This window comes from Protopterus annectens, chromosome 2.part1 (assembly GCF_019279795.1).
Source record: "Protopterus annectens isolate FY-2018-M chromosome 2.part1, PAN1.0, whole genome shotgun sequence".
Classification (NCBI taxonomy): domain Eukaryota; kingdom Metazoa; phylum Chordata; order Ceratodontiformes; family Protopteridae; genus Protopterus; species Protopterus annectens.
In genome coordinates this window covers 1,870,607,158-1,870,625,186 of record NC_056729.1, presented here as the reverse complement: position 1 = coordinate 1,870,625,186, position 18,029 = coordinate 1,870,607,158, and the positions used below count along the sequence as shown (strand labels likewise).

At 38.9% G+C, this 18,029-nt stretch overlaps 1 protein-coding gene across 1 annotated transcript in view; it reads right to left on the bottom strand.

The window, feature by feature from the left end:
* Positions 1-3,605: 3,605 nt before the first annotated feature.
* The window catches only part of LOC122794668 (probable N-acetyltransferase CML1), a 107,089-nt gene continuing 92,665 nt past the window's right edge, over positions 3,606-18,029 (bottom strand). Inside the window, exons 2-3 of the mRNA XM_044063290.1 lie at positions 12,290-12,449; positions 3,606-5,726 (exon numbers count right to left, since the gene is read on the bottom strand). Of these exons, the coding sequence (XP_043919225.1) occupies positions 5,054-5,719 (666 nt within the window). The 5' untranslated portion in view covers positions 5,720-5,726; positions 12,290-12,449 and the 3' untranslated portion in view covers positions 3,606-5,053. The remainder of the gene's footprint in view (positions 5,727-12,289; positions 12,450-18,029) is intronic.

The following is an 18,029-nucleotide window of genomic DNA, read 5'->3' as shown; positions in this document are numbered from 1 at the left end:
TAACAGTAGGAATTTAAGTTGGACTGCTAACATGTGAGCCTAATCTGAGCACAGCTATGGATGTATGTTTGACACAAAATGGAGAACTCCATGGAAATGAAAATTACTCCTTGACTGTATATACTACCACACCATACAACGAGCAGGAAAAGCAGGTGCTTGTGTTTTAGTTGGTTGTTAAGGGCAACCTTCTCAGATTTGCTCAGTGCTGTAACCAGTTTTCCGTGATGTTACCAGACACTTTTAGCATATCTAGTAGTATACAAATTACCCGATTTAATAATCCAAATCTAGTCTGTAACATAAATAGGACATGTTGGAGGGACGGGTATGTGTCTCAGAGAATACCCCTTCTCTAGAACAGGCTTCCCGTCCATGTGAGCACAGTCCTTCACTAACCCAATTTAAGTGTAACTTGGAGCAATGGATGAGGACATGGAAATTTACCCTGGTTTGGCATCTACAGACTCGAACTGTAAATGCCTGACCACCCAAGCCTGCATATACCCCTTAAAATACCCCTGGGGTATCAAACCATTAGCTTATCAGCTACAAAACTATATTTCTCTGGAAACTGTAGCCACTGGATTCCAGTACCCTCTATAAAGCTGCACAGCCAACTAGATATTGCAAGTAAAATGCTGCAATTGACAAAAACTGTATTAGACAAAGTACTGAAACCACAACATAAATGTATGTCTTCACTTCTAATGGAATACCTTACGTTTGTTAACTGAATAGCTATTTGGTCCTAAACTTCTTATCAGTGAAGCTTAACTCATTAATGGAAAAAGGAAATCTATTAGAGATGTATAGGTTAATCAAAAACTGTCCCTATGACACCTTCTACTTAAATGACAAGGTATGTAGATATTTCATTAGGTAGTCTTGTTGGGTGTTGTCAGCCAGGGTTCAACAGTCAGTTGCATCCAGCCTGTAAACTGAAACACCGAAGCTGCACAGCGCAATACTGAAAATGTGCTCATTTCACTAATTAAATCAAATAATGTGCCTTTATCTGAATTAAATTGCAGCTGTGTATTATATGGTTCAGATGTACAGCTAGCAGGTAATCATAGTCCTGAAAAGACAACCTAAGAAACACAGTTAATAATATGCATAATATGAAGGGTATTGTTACCTACATAATACTAAGCAATGGGTAATAGAAAATACAATTTATCAAGGAGGTATTGTGTTACAAGCCCTGTGTCACAGATCGATAAACAACTGCCTGCACCTCCAACAACCCATGTTCTATTAACGGCATGGATTTTGGAGCAGGCAAGTGGCGGCCTGTCTGCATCTCTGAAACCTAAGTTCCGTTAGCAGCATGGATGTTGGAGCAGGCAGGTGGGGAGGATGGGAGTGAGTGGCCAGCTCACATATGTTGGGTGGGTGATGACTCACTGCAATACCAGCATTAACAGCTTGGTTTGCTCTGGCCTGCAAATGGTCATAAGATTGTGCATGAGAAGCCCAGATAAATGTCCTGAAGGCAGTCACAGGACAGATCTCGCAAACCTGCTGCAGGTGGTAGGTAAAGTCATGCTCTGTGGCAGCAGTATGATGCTGACCTAGTGTCCTCGATCTCCTGACCAGTCCTGGGACATGGGTTGGGTAGAGTCTGGGGAGGCTAAGGAAGGCCCAGCAGACCTGGTAAATGAGAGCAGCTGGTGGCAGCTCGTGGTCAATGTGGGAAATTAAAAAATGGAGGGGGGAAAAAAGGTGGTTGTAAGTAAAACAGATGCTGTCATTAGGTAAACAGATCCACACAGGTAGTAAATGGTCCTGTGTGTCACAACAACCATTAAGAGGTCTGTTTGGAGAAATTCTGCAAAGTGTCTACAGACTTCACTATTTGCAGACTAAGAGGAGATGAACATTCTGTGGCCTAACTGGTTAAGGTGTTTGCCTTGAAAGCACAAGGTGCAGGGTTTGAGTCTTACAAGGGATAATTGGCTAGGCTTAAAATAGCTTGCAAGGGCAGTTAGCTTGGTACTAATCTATGAATCTATTCTGCAAGAAGGCCACATCTGCAGTAGTAGTCAGTGCACAAAAATATTTTATTTTCATTTCTGTAAAACATGCTAACTGAAACAGATGGGGGACTAGTTATTTTTTATTTATTTATTTATTTATTTATATTACACTAGTTTACTGGGAAAGTCCGACTGGACACAGGTCCTTTTTCAGTGGAGGGTCAGGGAGAAAAGCTCTATTTTTATAACATACAGACAATACAGAGGTTGACAAACGTGCAAGGAGTTACAGAAGCATAATATACAAGACTTACATATGGAAGGACAAGTCTTAAAAGTAAAAGTTACATAACACAACATGTATGTGTACAATTTCATTGAAAAAAACTATTTTCCATACAGTAGGGGCCAGATGTTGGTGTAACATATTATTCAATGAGCAATATTTGGTTAAAGAGGCTGGGACAGGGCTGAATAACAAACTGTTTTAATAGAAGCTGTATGAAATGCATTCACTTTGCTGTAAGAAATACAAAATCCAAAGACATTTAACTGCTTACTTCACTATGTACTATGTTGTTGTGTCTTTCGGCTTTTCCCGGTTAGGGGTCGCCACAGCGGAACTCCGGTCTGCTAATGATTGGCAATAGATTTTTATGTGCCGAGTTGCCGGCCCTGGCGCACAACTTTCAACGAAGGTCCGCCCATTCACGCATGTCTCCACACAGAAGACGCTCTAGCTGAGAATCGAACAGGATAACGTCTTACTGTGAGGCAACAACGCTACCGCAGCACCACCACCACAGTTCTATGTACTATATTTCATGCAAATGTAGCATGCTTCAGAATAAATGCTGCAGCTTCCAACACACATGCATTATTTTATATGCGAGTGTTTCATCAAAAAAAAAATCACACATATACTAGACTACACATAAAATCTTAGTCATTTATATGCAAGTATCTCTGTATTTGTGTGCAATGATACTCTACAAACTAAAAGTCAAACCTTTGCACATTGTGTGTATTGTTTATAATGGTGCAAGTAAACTTGATGTGTATATATATGTCTTTGTTACAGCTGAAAAAGGTCCGCTGCAGTTCTACACATGCCTGTTTATCAAAAATATAAATAAGTAAATGTTACAGCTTGATTAGATCACAGACCGTCTAGTTGTACAACATGCGAATAGCAGTGAGTGTCACAGCGATTAACAGCTTTAAGCAAGCAAACAACAGAATGAGGGGATTGACTGTTATTAAGACAGGCATCAAATTCAGTTACTACCTACAGGGAAAAAAAAAATCAACAGATATAGAGCTAAACCGTCTCTTCCCCTTGTTATGCCCCATGTCTACAGTAAAAATACTGCATCTTTTCTAAAGCTGTTTTCCATAAGACATTACGGGGCGAATCATTATACATGTGTGCACTAAACACCTTTAGTCCTATTATCATAAAACTAATCTTGCCAAACTGCATACTTAGTCTATGTCATGTTAAACTGCAAGATTACCAATCATACCTGTCAAGTGGATCTCATTACAAGGAACGTTACTCATTTTGTGTCTTAAAAAGTCCATGTTCTTCATTGTTCCACTTTGAAAGATCTGTCACACATAGAATGTTAACATTTTTTAATGGATATACACAATAGATAACACTGAATCGTATCAACTCATCTAAAGAACGTTTGATAACTTTATAGTAACACAGTTTAACCTTCCTGTGGGCTTTCTAGTTGAAGTTACTAAGCTGTTAGTAAGTGTTTCGCATTTTACACAGTTGTTCCACATTCTGGAGTTGGAAGGTTGAGAGGTATGGTAAAAATATATTTTGATTAAATGTTTTATTGTACATAGTTATGGCTATTGTCTTCTGTGTTTCTTATTTCAATGTCTGCATTTTAATATTAATTAGTCTGAATCTGTAAACTAGTAAAGTTAAAAACATATTTCATTATGTCATAAAATGCAGCCACACTTTTTACCTAATGCTGTGAATCCCTAGTGTTGAGCTGCAAAATATAAAGATCAGGTTAGCAAACGGACTGCTTTCACAAAGAAAGGGGTGCAGGACGTACATGTAGCAGGAGAAATACACACTTCCTGAAGCAGTTATGAGAACACACAGAATGGTTCTAAATACCCAAGTTATCTCTTAGCGAGACTAGATAAAGTAAGCAAGACTCCAAATTCCTGACTACTATTAAAAAAAAAGAAAACTCAGGGTAGGCAACCCTAATAGTCAAGTCTGGCAAGTTAAATAAACACACACACATGAATCAGCAGAGACAGTGTATTATACAGAGATATAGATACACAACATCGGCACTGCTGCAATTGCCCCATTTCTTGTACCCCAATTTACTGCCACACTACTGCTTGGTTCAACAGAATTTCGTTGTAGCAATCATTCACTGAAGAGCTTAGACACTATCTGAAAAAAAAAACAGTGATAAAAATATTCAGACAATAAACGACAGAATGAAAAGTAGTCAAAACGCACTGCAGCAACAGAAAAAGGTAACATCTTGTAGTCAAAACGCACTGCAGCAACAGAAAAAGGTAACATCTCATAGTCAAAATGCACTGCAGCAACAGAAAAAGGTAACATCTCGTAGTCAAAACGCACTGCAGCAACAGAAAAAGGTAACATCTCGTCACCAATATCTTACTTCTCTGGTAGTGATTCAGCAGCAAATAATATTGTGCAGAGCCTGTGATTTTTCATTTATGAATGAAATGCCATTTTTTACTGTCACCGTTTCACTCCAACTGATAGTTTTTAAAGTCCAAGGAAACCACAGTAACCCATTATCCAGTAAAGATCTCATTATTAGGACAGCTTAGTTTCAAGAATCCTGACAGAGTGAAACATATCAGGTAGTAAGTCTGAGTTCCCATATTTCCAAATACTGTGGCCATCTACTAACTTACATTTCATCAGCAAAGTTTGGTGCCACTGTCTGACATATGGTTCACTGCCTGACAAAATACAGACTCGGTACAGATATGTACCTTGCTGATATTGCTGAAAATGGGCCCACTTGTAGTACCAGCTATCACACTCAAGAATTCCCTAAAATACTATACCTGTACTTAAAAACTCTGAAATTACTCCATTTTCCAAACACAGTCTGAGCAAAGTACTCCTGACATTTTAAGAATCCTAAGCCTTCATATAGCTGTTGTGCTTCATGCTGTACAAAAGTAACATTGAGCACTACTGCTTTATAACCCTTTTGGCGAGCAAAGTCAATCACTGTTCTACACAAAGCCTTTGCAATCCCACGGCCACGCCATGCCCTTCTCACAGACATGCGTTTCAACTCCAGCTCATTAAGTGTCTCAGCAGCAGGCCTTGCTGCAACAGTGCCAATTATATCACCACTACATTCCACCACCCAGAAACAGGAGACATCCCCTTCCATATAGGACCTCTGGATGTCCTGTAGGTCTGCTTTCAGAGTCTGGTCAATGTACCTCCTCCATGCATAGGTGAAGCACAGTCTTTCACCACCTAAAGCAAAGACCATACCGAGGGTGGCCATAAAGAAAGAACCAGATGTCAAAAACAGGAGGAAAATGACCGTCAGAAGAACCACCAAATTCCACCACTGCCTGGTCACATGTAGAAAGGCTGCAGAAATGTACTCATTCATTCCAGCGACGAATATGTCGCGTGCAACCTCGTAGTCAGAGTTCTGGTACTTCCTGATCTGATAATCTGCCATAGCTCCCCTGAAATGACAACAGAAAAGCATTAGAAATCATTCAGAAATTAAAGCATCTGCCTACAATTCTGTAAATTTGATAACAAAGAGGGTATAAACTGTAATTTAAAGCTTATATTTATTGGAGAAACAAAAATTGTACATCATCAAATGTATGCCTTTTTTATTACTCTAATAAAGAAGACCAGCACCTTACCAAAACTCCTTTTATTTATAATTTTTAAAGAAATGATTCAGTCCATTGTCATCACCTGCATGTTTATATTTTTAAAAATAGTGTGGAATAAAACCCCGGATCACAATGAAACTATTACACAACTGTGACGATTGGGGAGAGATGGGCGAAGTCTGCCAGCCAAGGCAAATAGAATTTGATAAATAATTATATCATTTGTATAAATAAATGTAAAATACAGGCTTATGTTTTTAAATGAAAGAAAACACTGTAAAATGTGAACTTTAAGATGGCTGCAACATTGCCATCTGCTGTAAGGAAAACCAAGCCAAGCATTTCAAATGTCTTTGAAAGTACAATTATCTACAAAATGGTGCCAGTGCAGCTAATTGAACACATTCTTCCTATTGTCTTAACTTAAGGAATAATTGTTAGAGTGTACATGTGGAAAGGTGCTTTATTGCTTTGGTTTCGCTAGAGTGTATATGTGAAATGCCTTTTATTGTTGTATTCTCCTGTGCAGGTGTTAGCATGCTAAATAATGTAAATTGATTTTTCTATTAGCCTGGGAACTCAGAGCAGGTGTCAAGATGATGCAATACGATGATGCAACTCAGTGGCATATTGCTTTCTCATAAGTGATCTCTGCTTGACTTACAAAGCCATGTCCAACTCAGAATTGATGGACATGCTCCACCTAAAGAAATCCAAGTCACTGCAAGCCACATGCTCTAGTGAGCTAAACCTCGCCACAACAATAAATAGAACACGCTGGAGGGATAGATTCCTGTCACAGAGACTCCCCATGCTTTGGAACAAAATTCCTATCGACATTATGCACAGCCCCACACTAACACTCTTCAAGAGAAACCTTAACGAGTGGATGGGTAACAGAAAATACGCCCCTGGGATCACTTCATTGGTTCTACTCGACAGAGGCTCAGTTAATTAATCAATGGGGTGGCGAAAGCCGACACTCTGGCTAGACTTATAAATGCCCTCGGGCAGACAGCCTAGTACCTACCTATGAACCTATAATATGAATACTGGGAAAACCTAAGTGTCAAAAATTATGTAATCTGGGGAGAACCCAGAGACATGTTTGTTAGTGATGTTTTATAAACTGTCTCTCACAAGAGACTGAGAGCATTTTGATCTTGATATCCAGCTTACCAGCACTCTGCTTATGCTCACATGTAAGTTTTTAGCACTGTGATTTCTTGTAGGAATAGTTAAAGCTAGTAAAGATTAATTAGGTATTTTTCTTTGAAATCAGACCTGTCCTACTGTATTATTTTAAGTTTCTGTGTGATCTCTGAACTCTGAGATATCTCTGTGGTGTAGCAGTTTTGTCTTGTGTTTTAATTATTTATTATTAAATATATTTAAAACCTTCTGCCTGTGGCTGGTTTGTCTAGAGATAAGCTCTAGAGTACATTGCATATTTATATAGAGTTTATTATAATAGGCCACTCTGATAAGCCTTAGAATGTATAGTCACATTACCATTGGATAATAATATTGCACAGTAATAACTGGACACCCTTTTAAGGGCCTTTTAGTAGCGGATATTATTAACTAGGTGGTGGCAGTAATTATTACCGTATAGTCTGGGTAAAGGGGAACAGCTAGAGAATCTGTGTCAGCCTTTCCCAGAAGAGTCTGTGAAGTTGTATAAATACTTATCTCAAAGTGTGTGTGTGTTGTGTCAGCTACTTGGCAGGGACACGAAGCACTAGTTGGACAGAGATGGTACTGGAGGTTCTAGCTTGCCCAGTTAGGCTGAGACCTGGACCCTATAGCTGTGCCAGTGGGGAGTCTTATTGGTGACCTGGTGAGAAGGGAGCAGCCAGCCCCAGACTGATTGTGATCTCGGTGTGCACTTAAGGGAAATTGTACTTTACTGTGTGTATTAGTTATCCTTTCCTCTTCTATGAGACGACCTCCCTGGTGTTAGTGGTGAGGATTTAGGCTCCTAGATTGCTGGGCCAGGGCACGGTCATCACAACAACTATGAAAACTTCTACAGCGATTTAAAATTATATCATACGTTTGTCATAAGATATGCAATCCTTTAGTTATCCTCCAGCTGATAAACCTAAAATTCTACTTCCACTGAGAGAAAAAAGTTAGCTTTCAATTATTTTTAAGTAAATACATACAGCAAATGTAACAAAAACAATGACTGGAATTACCATGTAATGCATGAAATTTAGAACACAGACATAAATAACTACAAAAATTAGATTTGACTCTAAGATCTTACAGTATTTCCTGTGGTTGGCTATCGAATCCACTTGCTCCATATTACAAAATTGAAATTACTTTTCTGTTTGAAGTTCCTCATTTAACTTAACTTTGATGGTACTCATGTGTCAAGATAACCTACTTGCGATGATGGAGAAAGAAACAGAGCATACGAAGATATGATATTAGAAAAAGACATGGAGCAAAAGGCAGATTGTGATAGGTTGTGGCCCAGTTTAAGAGGAGTCATTATGGTCTTGGCAGGACACTGATACAATCATGTATGAAATGGTCCTTGATTTGAGACAAATAACTGGTTGGATATGCTAAAAGACTTGACAACCAATATGTTGTCGTGTTGATGGAAAATCAGAAAGTGTCTGACATATGTGACAAGGCAAATGAGACAATGACCAACATTTTCTAGCTTTGGGTGACAAGGTAAAAGAAGAAGTGAAGACTTTATGGACTATCTGAAGTGAAAAAAGGACTAGACTATTTAGATTTCATGAAAATAAAAATGGTGCTTTGGACAGGGTTCACTAAGAACTCATTGGGCACTGAATGAATATTGGTGACTTTCATGACTGATGGTCAGAAAGACAGTAAACTGAATAATTTTTGTAGGAGACAAAACAAGTTGTTAATTAGATATGGGACTCCGCATCAGGGATAAACACACGGAGATGTAACTCTGGGTCTAGAAGATTGCAACAGTTAATATAACCCCCTGATCCCAAGTGCAAAAATGGGGTAAAAAGAGGATGTGGCTGGATGGATAGTAAAGGAGTGACCAGTCGTGATACAACATGGTATTTTAAACTTAAAGTCTAGCACAGCTAGTAGTCAGTTTAAACAGGAATACAAAATGAGGAAAATAAAATAAAAACATATGTTTTCAAGCAGTGTTGAAGGTGTTCTTCTGTGGGGGCATGCAGATCTTTACATATGCAAAGAACCAAAACAAGGCAAATCTTATGGATATTGAAATAATGAGACACTGTTAAGGTAGGGAGCAGACAGTACATGTATGCCAAAGGGGAGTGGGGGCTAGGAATACCTGTAAACTATTTATTTGATTAACTGAGTGAAATGCCTGTCACAAGCTCTACATTATCTGGTATACCAAAAGCCAATTATTTCAAGGCTAGAATGCTGGAAGGTATGAGTGAATCCTGCATGTTTTGTTATTAATGAGTGAAGATAAACTTGTCTTGGTATAGTAATGCCTACTGACATCCACATGCCAGATCTCAAAGAGATTTTAAACACATACATTATGCATACATGTGTACATACAGCTCTCTCTCTCTCTCTCTATATATATATATATATATATATATATATGTGTGTGTGTGTGTGTGTCTGTGTGTGTGTGTGTGTGTGTGTGGATTCACTTCATAACACTGAAAACTCAAAACACTGAAAACACATATCATACATATACTGAGTTTAAACAACATAAATCATAGGCACTTTCCACCAAGTGTAAGCGGGGGGGGCAAGCCCCCCTGCACCCCCACACCCCTGCTACTTAAATATATCAACTCCAAGATTGCACTTAGTGTAGTGAAGTGCAATCTTGAAGTTGATATATATATATATATATATATATATATATATATATATATATATGTAGCAGGGGGTGTGACGGGCACAGCCGCCATACACTGGGGGTGCAGGGGGGCTTGCCCACTGCTTATACTTGGTGGAAAGTGCTATGATTTATGTTGTTTAAACTCAGTATATATATGAAATGTGCTTTCAGTGTTTTGAGTTTCAGTGTTTTGAGTTTTCAAGATTTTGAAGTTTCAGTGTTTTGGTTTCAGTGTTCTGAGCTTTCAGTGTTATGAAGTGAATCCATATATATATATATATATATATATATATATATATACATACATATACACACACACATATATATATATATATATATATATGTGTATATTTAATGGACCATCTCTGTTATACTCTAAAAATGGGGGAAAGGCAGACTTGTACAACAGAAGTGTTCCATTAAATATATATATTACCTCTCAAAACTTAATGGTGATTCCATCCTTACTAAACCCCAGGCATCAAAAAAAGCAAAACATGAAAAATGATACAATAAAGTGGCTAAATTTACAGTAAATACCCCTTTCAGAACCCACCAGTGTATAGCACGAATTACATTTTATACATCTGGTAGAGGCAGCGTGGGCACACGATAAGCTGCTAGGACCCAAATGATATTTTTCAAAAACATTAAGGTCACTTTATTTGTTGACCAAAGTGACAGTGTGTGGCCGAATTCTGATGAGTGGGCATCTCCTGGGTGTGGGTTATAGTGACCACTGGAGACTGCTGCATATTCTCTTGCTGGTATGCAAGAGAAAAGGGCAGACAGACATGATATTATTAGCCAAATGCAGTAATATAATTATGGAATGTTTAACTGATATAATACACTAACACATTACTGAATGCAGAGATAAGTAAGTGAGGGTTTAATGACAATGGAAAAGAGATGGCGCAACTGGGCAGGAATGATGGGGGAGACCAGGAAGTGGATTGCCATTTTGCACCAGGCCGGCCTGATAGTTGACAGAAGGAAATTAGGATGATGGGAAGGAAGTGCCATTTAAGGTGAAGTGTCACAAAGACATATAACAACAATAGTATAGAGGAAGTGACTCCAGCTGAATAAGATGATAAAGTACATGTACATTGTACATATTACTATATACAGCATGCACAGCCAGCTGCAAGACTTTATAAGGAAAGTACAGACTTTTCCAGCAGCCAGATCAGAGTGAGGCAGATAGCCTGATTAAATAACGGCAGCAATGTAAATCGGGCAGTATAAGTTAGGATCTATCAGTAAAAAAGATTTGCGAGTTTTGAGGTCTTGCAAAGATTCTGGGAAAGGAGTTTCCAAACAGCTATGAGTGATGACAGACAGCAGGCTACAATGCCTCAAGGAACAATGAAGCCACGTTTCTGAAGGTATTGTCCCAAGTGAGAGAAAATGCACTTAGGAATCTGTTGTCCTTGGACATAGACAGGCTAACTGCTTGTATATGAAATCCATTTGAATGACCGAAACTAGTTAATACTGACTTGTTCTGGAAACCAGCTGGGGGATGTAATGAACTATTTATACTGGACTCATTTTTATGTTAGTTCCCCAATCTGATAGAACGCATTATTTCCATTATCCTTTTTTTTTTAAATAAGCCTGTGTTTAACATCTGGAAACCTATAATTACTGTTTATGTGACTAGCCTACCTAAAATGTCACACTAGTGGAGAATGTAAGCAAAAAATGTATAGTTTTACTACATGCCCTAACTTAAATGCAAGGAGAGTTACTCTGGCTCAGATATTCCTTTCCCACCCACTCACTGGAATGCAGGCTGGTGTGGGCAAATGCTGCTTTTGAAAAGGGAACTACTTACTGGTAAAAGCAGCACCCTTTTTTTCTTCTTCACAATTACATATTCCTCTAAAGTAGTGTTTTGTGAAGATAAATATTCTTTGCCTATATTATGACTAAATCTGAACACAGAAAATGACTATATTTGGTATTTATTATAGAGTAAAAGTGGCAATGAAAATGGCTGTGTCTAAATCTATGTGTTTAGCAACTAACTGTCAAACCATGTACACCACAATGGTTGTGTTTCAGGAGAACGAAATAGAAACATTTATGAAGATTTAAAGTCTAGCAAGGCTCTTCAAGCTCCCATTGCAGCTTTGCTAAAGTGCAGTACCTCCACAGACTAACATTAAGAGAATCATCAGATAACCTATGTAGAAGATTCTATAGGAATGAGAAGTGTACTAATTGGTTCTTTGACGGAGTAGCTGATGCATGGAACAGACTACCAAATTACATTAAAGCAAGTACTAGTTTAGATATTTTTAAGAACAGCCTGGACACTTATATTGGAAAAAAAAGTGTTTTGGTATATTGGCAAGCAAGAAGGGCATTAATGCCCATGCTTGAAATATCAGTAAGTATGTATGCATGTATGTACTATGGATTAGCATTTAGCCTCCAACAGCAAACCACATTAGCCAACCAACTTATTACCTTGCTGAGTTACCACAAAAGCACTACACAATTGAAGAAGACTGGGTCAGAACACAATATAGATGCATACCTGCTGGCAGTTAAGAGATGCCACAAGGAGCAACTATCCCCAAGAGAACTGGATCAGAATCCTGTCTTCACAATTGCCCTGGCATGCCTTGAAGCATATATAAGCCTGGAGAGGGATGATGCCTATGGTTATCACAGGCATAGTCACTGGAATTTCACAACTGGACATTCAGCACAGAAAGACAATTAGGGTCACAACATGACAGATTTAAACTGTAACTTAAAATTACATTTAGAACCTAGAGTAAATAATATAAGCAGTGTTTCAGAAACTATAACTGTAGCTAACGTTAAGAGCATATTACCTAGTAATGCAAGAACGTTAAGTTTCCCAAAGTGTCTTCCTAACAGCCAGTTGTTACATTGTTACATTAGAACTGGCTTTTGTTAGTTAACAATGTAACTTCTGCATCAGACCTGCATGCAACAAAGCTACAATAAGCCCTCACCTAGGTGTGTGATATCACATGACCACATGAGCTATATGCCTGTTAGTTAACTCTGGCTGGCCTTCAGTATTCACTTCATATTGTAGATCCATCAGCACCACAGTGTAGGTGGACTTGTTTAGTTTTCAGACACATAAAAGCTTCTGAATATTTACCAATATGTTTTGTTTTAAGAACTGTATAATGTTTTCAATGCTTATTTCATCTAATGGACAAGTCATACCTAGAACATCTTATCAGCTAAGCTCTCAGCTAATGACCTCCAAATATTTTTATGGATGAAATGGCTCATAAGAATGCCTACTCTCTCCTATTTTATTCCTCTACTTAGAACCATTTCTCTGGCATATTCAATAATATAGACTTATGGGCATAAAGATTCATAAACAAATAACTAGACAATCCAAAAGTAGACCAACCTTCACCTAAGCCAGGACACAATATTAAGAGATTCCTCTCGTCTCAAGGAGGGATCCACAAAAGACAGGCCCTGAGAGAATTTGTGAAACTTCATCCGGCTGTCAGGGTTAGTCTTGAATACTACTACTGTACATAACACACAATGGTAGCAAACTTCATACGTGCAGAAGGCTTTGGGAATGAATCTGTCCAAGTAATACATCATTCTGATTTGATGAGGTCCTTACTTCACACGTTTAAGAAGCCATTACATCTGTAAAGACATAGAAAAGTAAGAACAGTTGCATTTTTCAGGATGCGAAATGCTAAGTGTAGATCATCATGAAGGTGCCCACAAGAGACAGTAAAGGGAGAAGGCAGTTAGTCAGGATAACTACTGGACTTTGATACTTATTACTAGGCTGGTTATGAATCTTGGGCAATAAGTTTTGACAGGCAGATACCAAAAGAGGCATTTTATTCAATAATGGGATTGGATAAGTAATGAATAAAGGGAAACTGAGAATATTTTGATCTCAAAAAAACATGTTGGTCAAATGGAAGTGAATGAGCCACAAGTTGCTACAAACCTCTAATGACATTGTCTGACTTCATGGTTGTACCAAGGGTTTGACATAATGGGGAATTATTACATTTTCGTGCATTTATTTTTAAATCATCATTCTTCCACCATGTATCTGTATAGTCCAATCTTTCCCGGAGTATCTGCAGCTCGGTAGGCACCCTAATAACATCATCATCTACTTTGCAGTCATAGGCAAGAGATTTTTAATTTGTGTCCAGTGGAAATGCAATAATTACGAAATGTCATCTGATGATAAATTAAGTTTTTTTATACAGTTTCAACCAGATTAGCAAAAAATTGCTAACATTAAGACTTTAAGACCACATTCTGTTTATATGGTCTGAATTTAATATAAAAATTCGAAAGGATCCACAGGCAGTTCATCAAGAAAACAGCCAGCACATTAGGCATCAATTATAAGAAAGACTTGTCAGTTTAATGTTATACACTGAAAGACACAGATTACTCTTAACTTGCTATAGCCTTCCAAATGTTCCAGAAAGAAAGTCCTATATAATACTTCTGGACTAATTCTTCAAACTACCACAAGAAACAACTTAATAATGGAAAAAGATAAATTCAACAGAAGCTAGAAAAAATATATTTTCACATTCATGGGACAATTTCCTGGAACATTTCTCATTAGTTTTAAGACACAGTGATTTTAACTGATTGCTGGGTTGTCAATGTAGTCTACAGCCTTGGCTAGGTGTAGATATACACTCCTAACTTACCCAACAAGGTACTTAAACTGCTATTTAATATTCAATATTGAACTCTGTTGTAGATCACAGGATAAAAATGAATAGTAGCAGAGCCAGCACAGAGTCCGAATGATACCACTCCTGACATTTTTACTTTCTGAGGTACCAACGGTAACTCTGACAACATGGGTTCTGTCCATCAAACAGTTAGCTAACTATCCAGCTTACAGCATATGGGCGACGTTCAGCTTTACAAGTCTGCCAATAACACGCACATGGGGAGTGGTACTAAATGTCTTTGTCAGGCCCAGCTTACAACATATGGGTAATGTTTAGGTTTACAAGTCTGTCAATAATACACACAAGTGGACTGGTATTAAATGCCTTTGTTGGGTCCAGCGTACAACATATGGGTAATGTTCAGATTTACAAGTCTGCCAATAATACATACATCACACATGGAGACTGGTATTAAATGCCTTTGTCGGGTCCAGCTTACAACATATGGGAAATGCTCAGTTTAACGTGTCTGCCAACAGTACGTGCATGGGGACAGTTATTAAATGAATTTGTCAGGTCCAGCTTAACACATATGGGCAATGTTCAGCTTTACAAGTCTGCCAATAATACACACATCATACATGGGGACTGGTATTAAATGCCTTTGTCGGGTCCAACTTACAACATATGGGCAATGTTCAGCTTTACAAGTCTGCCAATACTACGTGCATGGGGACTGGTATTAAATGCCTTCGTCGGATTCAGCTTACAACATATGGGCAATGTTAAGCTTTACAAGTCTGCCAATAATACGTGCATGGGGACTGGCATTAAATGCCTTTGTCAGGTCCAGCTTACAACATATGGGTAATGTTCAGCTTTACAAGTCTGCCAATAATACACGCATGTCAACTGGTATTAAATGCCTTTGTCGGGTCCAGTTTACAACATATGGGCAATGTTCAGGTTTACAAGTCTGCTAATAATACATGCATGTGGACTGGTACTAAAAGCATTTGTTGGGTCCAGCTTACAACATATAGGCAATGTTCATGTTTACAAGTCTGCCAATAATACATGCATGTGGACTGGTACTAAATGCCTTTGTCGGGTCCAGCTTACAACATATGGGCAATGTTCAGGTATACAAGTCCGCCAATAATACAAACATGAGGACAGGTACTAAATTCCTTTGTCAGGTCCAGCTTACAACATATGGGCAATGTTCAGCTTTACAAGTCTGCAAAAAGTACACGCATGGGGACTGGTATTAAATGCCTCTGTCAGGTCCAGCTTACAACATATGGGTAATGTTCAGGTTTACAAGTCTGCCAACAGTATGTGCATGGGGACTGGTATTAAATGCTTTTCTCAGGTCCAGCTTATAAAATATGGGCAATATTCAGCTTTACAAGTCTGCCAATAATACAAGCATGTGGACTAGTATTAAATGCCTTTGTCGAGTCCAGCTTACAACATATGGGCAATGTTCAGATTTACAAGTCTGCCAATAATACATACATCACACATGGAGACTGGTATTAAATGCCTTTGTCGGGTCCAGCTTACAACATATGGGAAATGTTCAGGTTATCATGTCTGCCAACAGTACGTGCATGGGGACTGTTATTAAATGAATTTGTCAGCTCCAGCTTAACACAAATGGGCAATGTTCAGCTTTACAAGTCTGCCAATAATATACACATCATACATGGGGACTGGTATTAAATGCCTTTGTCGGGTCCAACATACAACATATGGGCAATGTTCAGCTTTTCAAGTCTGCCAATACTACGTGCATGGGGACTGGTATTAAATGCCTTAGTCAGATCCACCTTACAACATATGGGCAATGTTCAGCTTTACAAGTCTGCCAATAATACGTGCCTGGGGGCTGGCATTAAATGCCTTTGTCAGGTCCAGCTTACAACATATGGGTAATGTTCAGCTTTACAAGTCTGCCAATAATACACGCATGTCGACTGGTATTAAATGCCTTTGTCGGGTCCAGCTTACAACATATGGGCAATGTTCAGGTTTACAAGTCTGCCAACAGTATGTGCATGGCGACTTTTATTAAATGCCTTTGTCAGGTCCTGCTTACAACATATGGGCAATGTTCAGCTTTACAAGTCTGCTAATAATACATGCATGTGGACTGGTACTAAACGCCTTTGTCGGGTCCAGCTTACAACATATAGGCAATGTTCAGGTTTACAAGTCTGCCAATAATACATGCATGTGGACAGGTATTAAATGCCTTTGTCGGGTCCAGCTTACAACATATGGGTAATGTTCAGCTTTACAAGTCTGCCAATAATACACACATCACACATGTGGACTGGTACTAAATGCCTTTGTCGGGTCCAGCTTACAACATATGGGCAATGTTCAGGTATACAAGTCCGCCAATAATACATACATGAGGACAGGTACTAAATTCCTTTGTCAGGTTCAGCTTACAACATATGGGCAATGTTAAGCTTTACAAGTCTGCCAACAGTACGCGCATGGAGACTGGTATTAAATGCCTCTGCCGGGTCCAGCTTACAACATATGGGCAATATTCAGGTTAACATGTTTGCCAACAGTACGTGCATGGGGACTAGTATTAAATGCCATTGTCGGGTCCAGCTTAAACATGTGGGCAATGCTCAGGTTAACAAGTCTGCCAATAATACATGCATGTGGACAAGTATTAAATGCCTTTGTCAGGTCCAGCTTACAACATATGGGCAATGTTCAGGTTAACATGTCTGCAAACAGTACATACATGGGGACTGGTATTAAATGCCTTTGTCGGGTCTAGCTTACAACATATGGGCAATGTTCAGCTTTACAAGTCTGCCATCAGTATGTGCATGGGGACTGGTATTAAATGCCTTTGTCGGGTCCAGCTTACAACATATGGGCAATGTTCAGGTTTACAAGTCTGCCAATAATACATGCATGTGGGCAGGTATTAAATGCCTTTGCCTGGCCCAGCTTACAACATATGGGCACTGTTCAAGTTTACAAATCTGCCAACAGAACATGCATGTGGACTGGTATTAAATGCCTTTCTCGTGTCCACCTTACATCATATGGGCAATGTTCAGGTTTACAAGTCTGCCAATAATACACGCATGTGGACTGGTATTAAATGCCTTTGTCGGGTACAGCTTACAACATATGGGCAATGTTCAGGTTTACAAGTCTGCCAATAATACATGCATGTGGACAGGTATTAAATGCCTTTGTTGGGCCCAGCTTACAACATATGGGCAATGTTCAGGTTTACAAGTCTGCCAACAGTACTTGCATGGGGACTGGTATTAAATGGCTTTGTCAGTTCCAGCTTACAACATATGGGCAATGTTCAGGTTTACAGGTCTGGCAATAAAACACACATGTGGACTGGTATTAAATGCCTTTGTCGGGTACAGCTTACAACGTATGGGCAATGTTCAGCTTTACAAGTCTGCCAACAGTACGCAGATGGAGACTGGTATTTAAAGCCTTTGTCGGGCCCAGCTTACAACAAATGGGCAATGTTCAGCTTTATAAGTCGGCCAACAGTACGTGCATGGGGACTGGTATTAAAAGTCTTCGTCAGGCCAGATT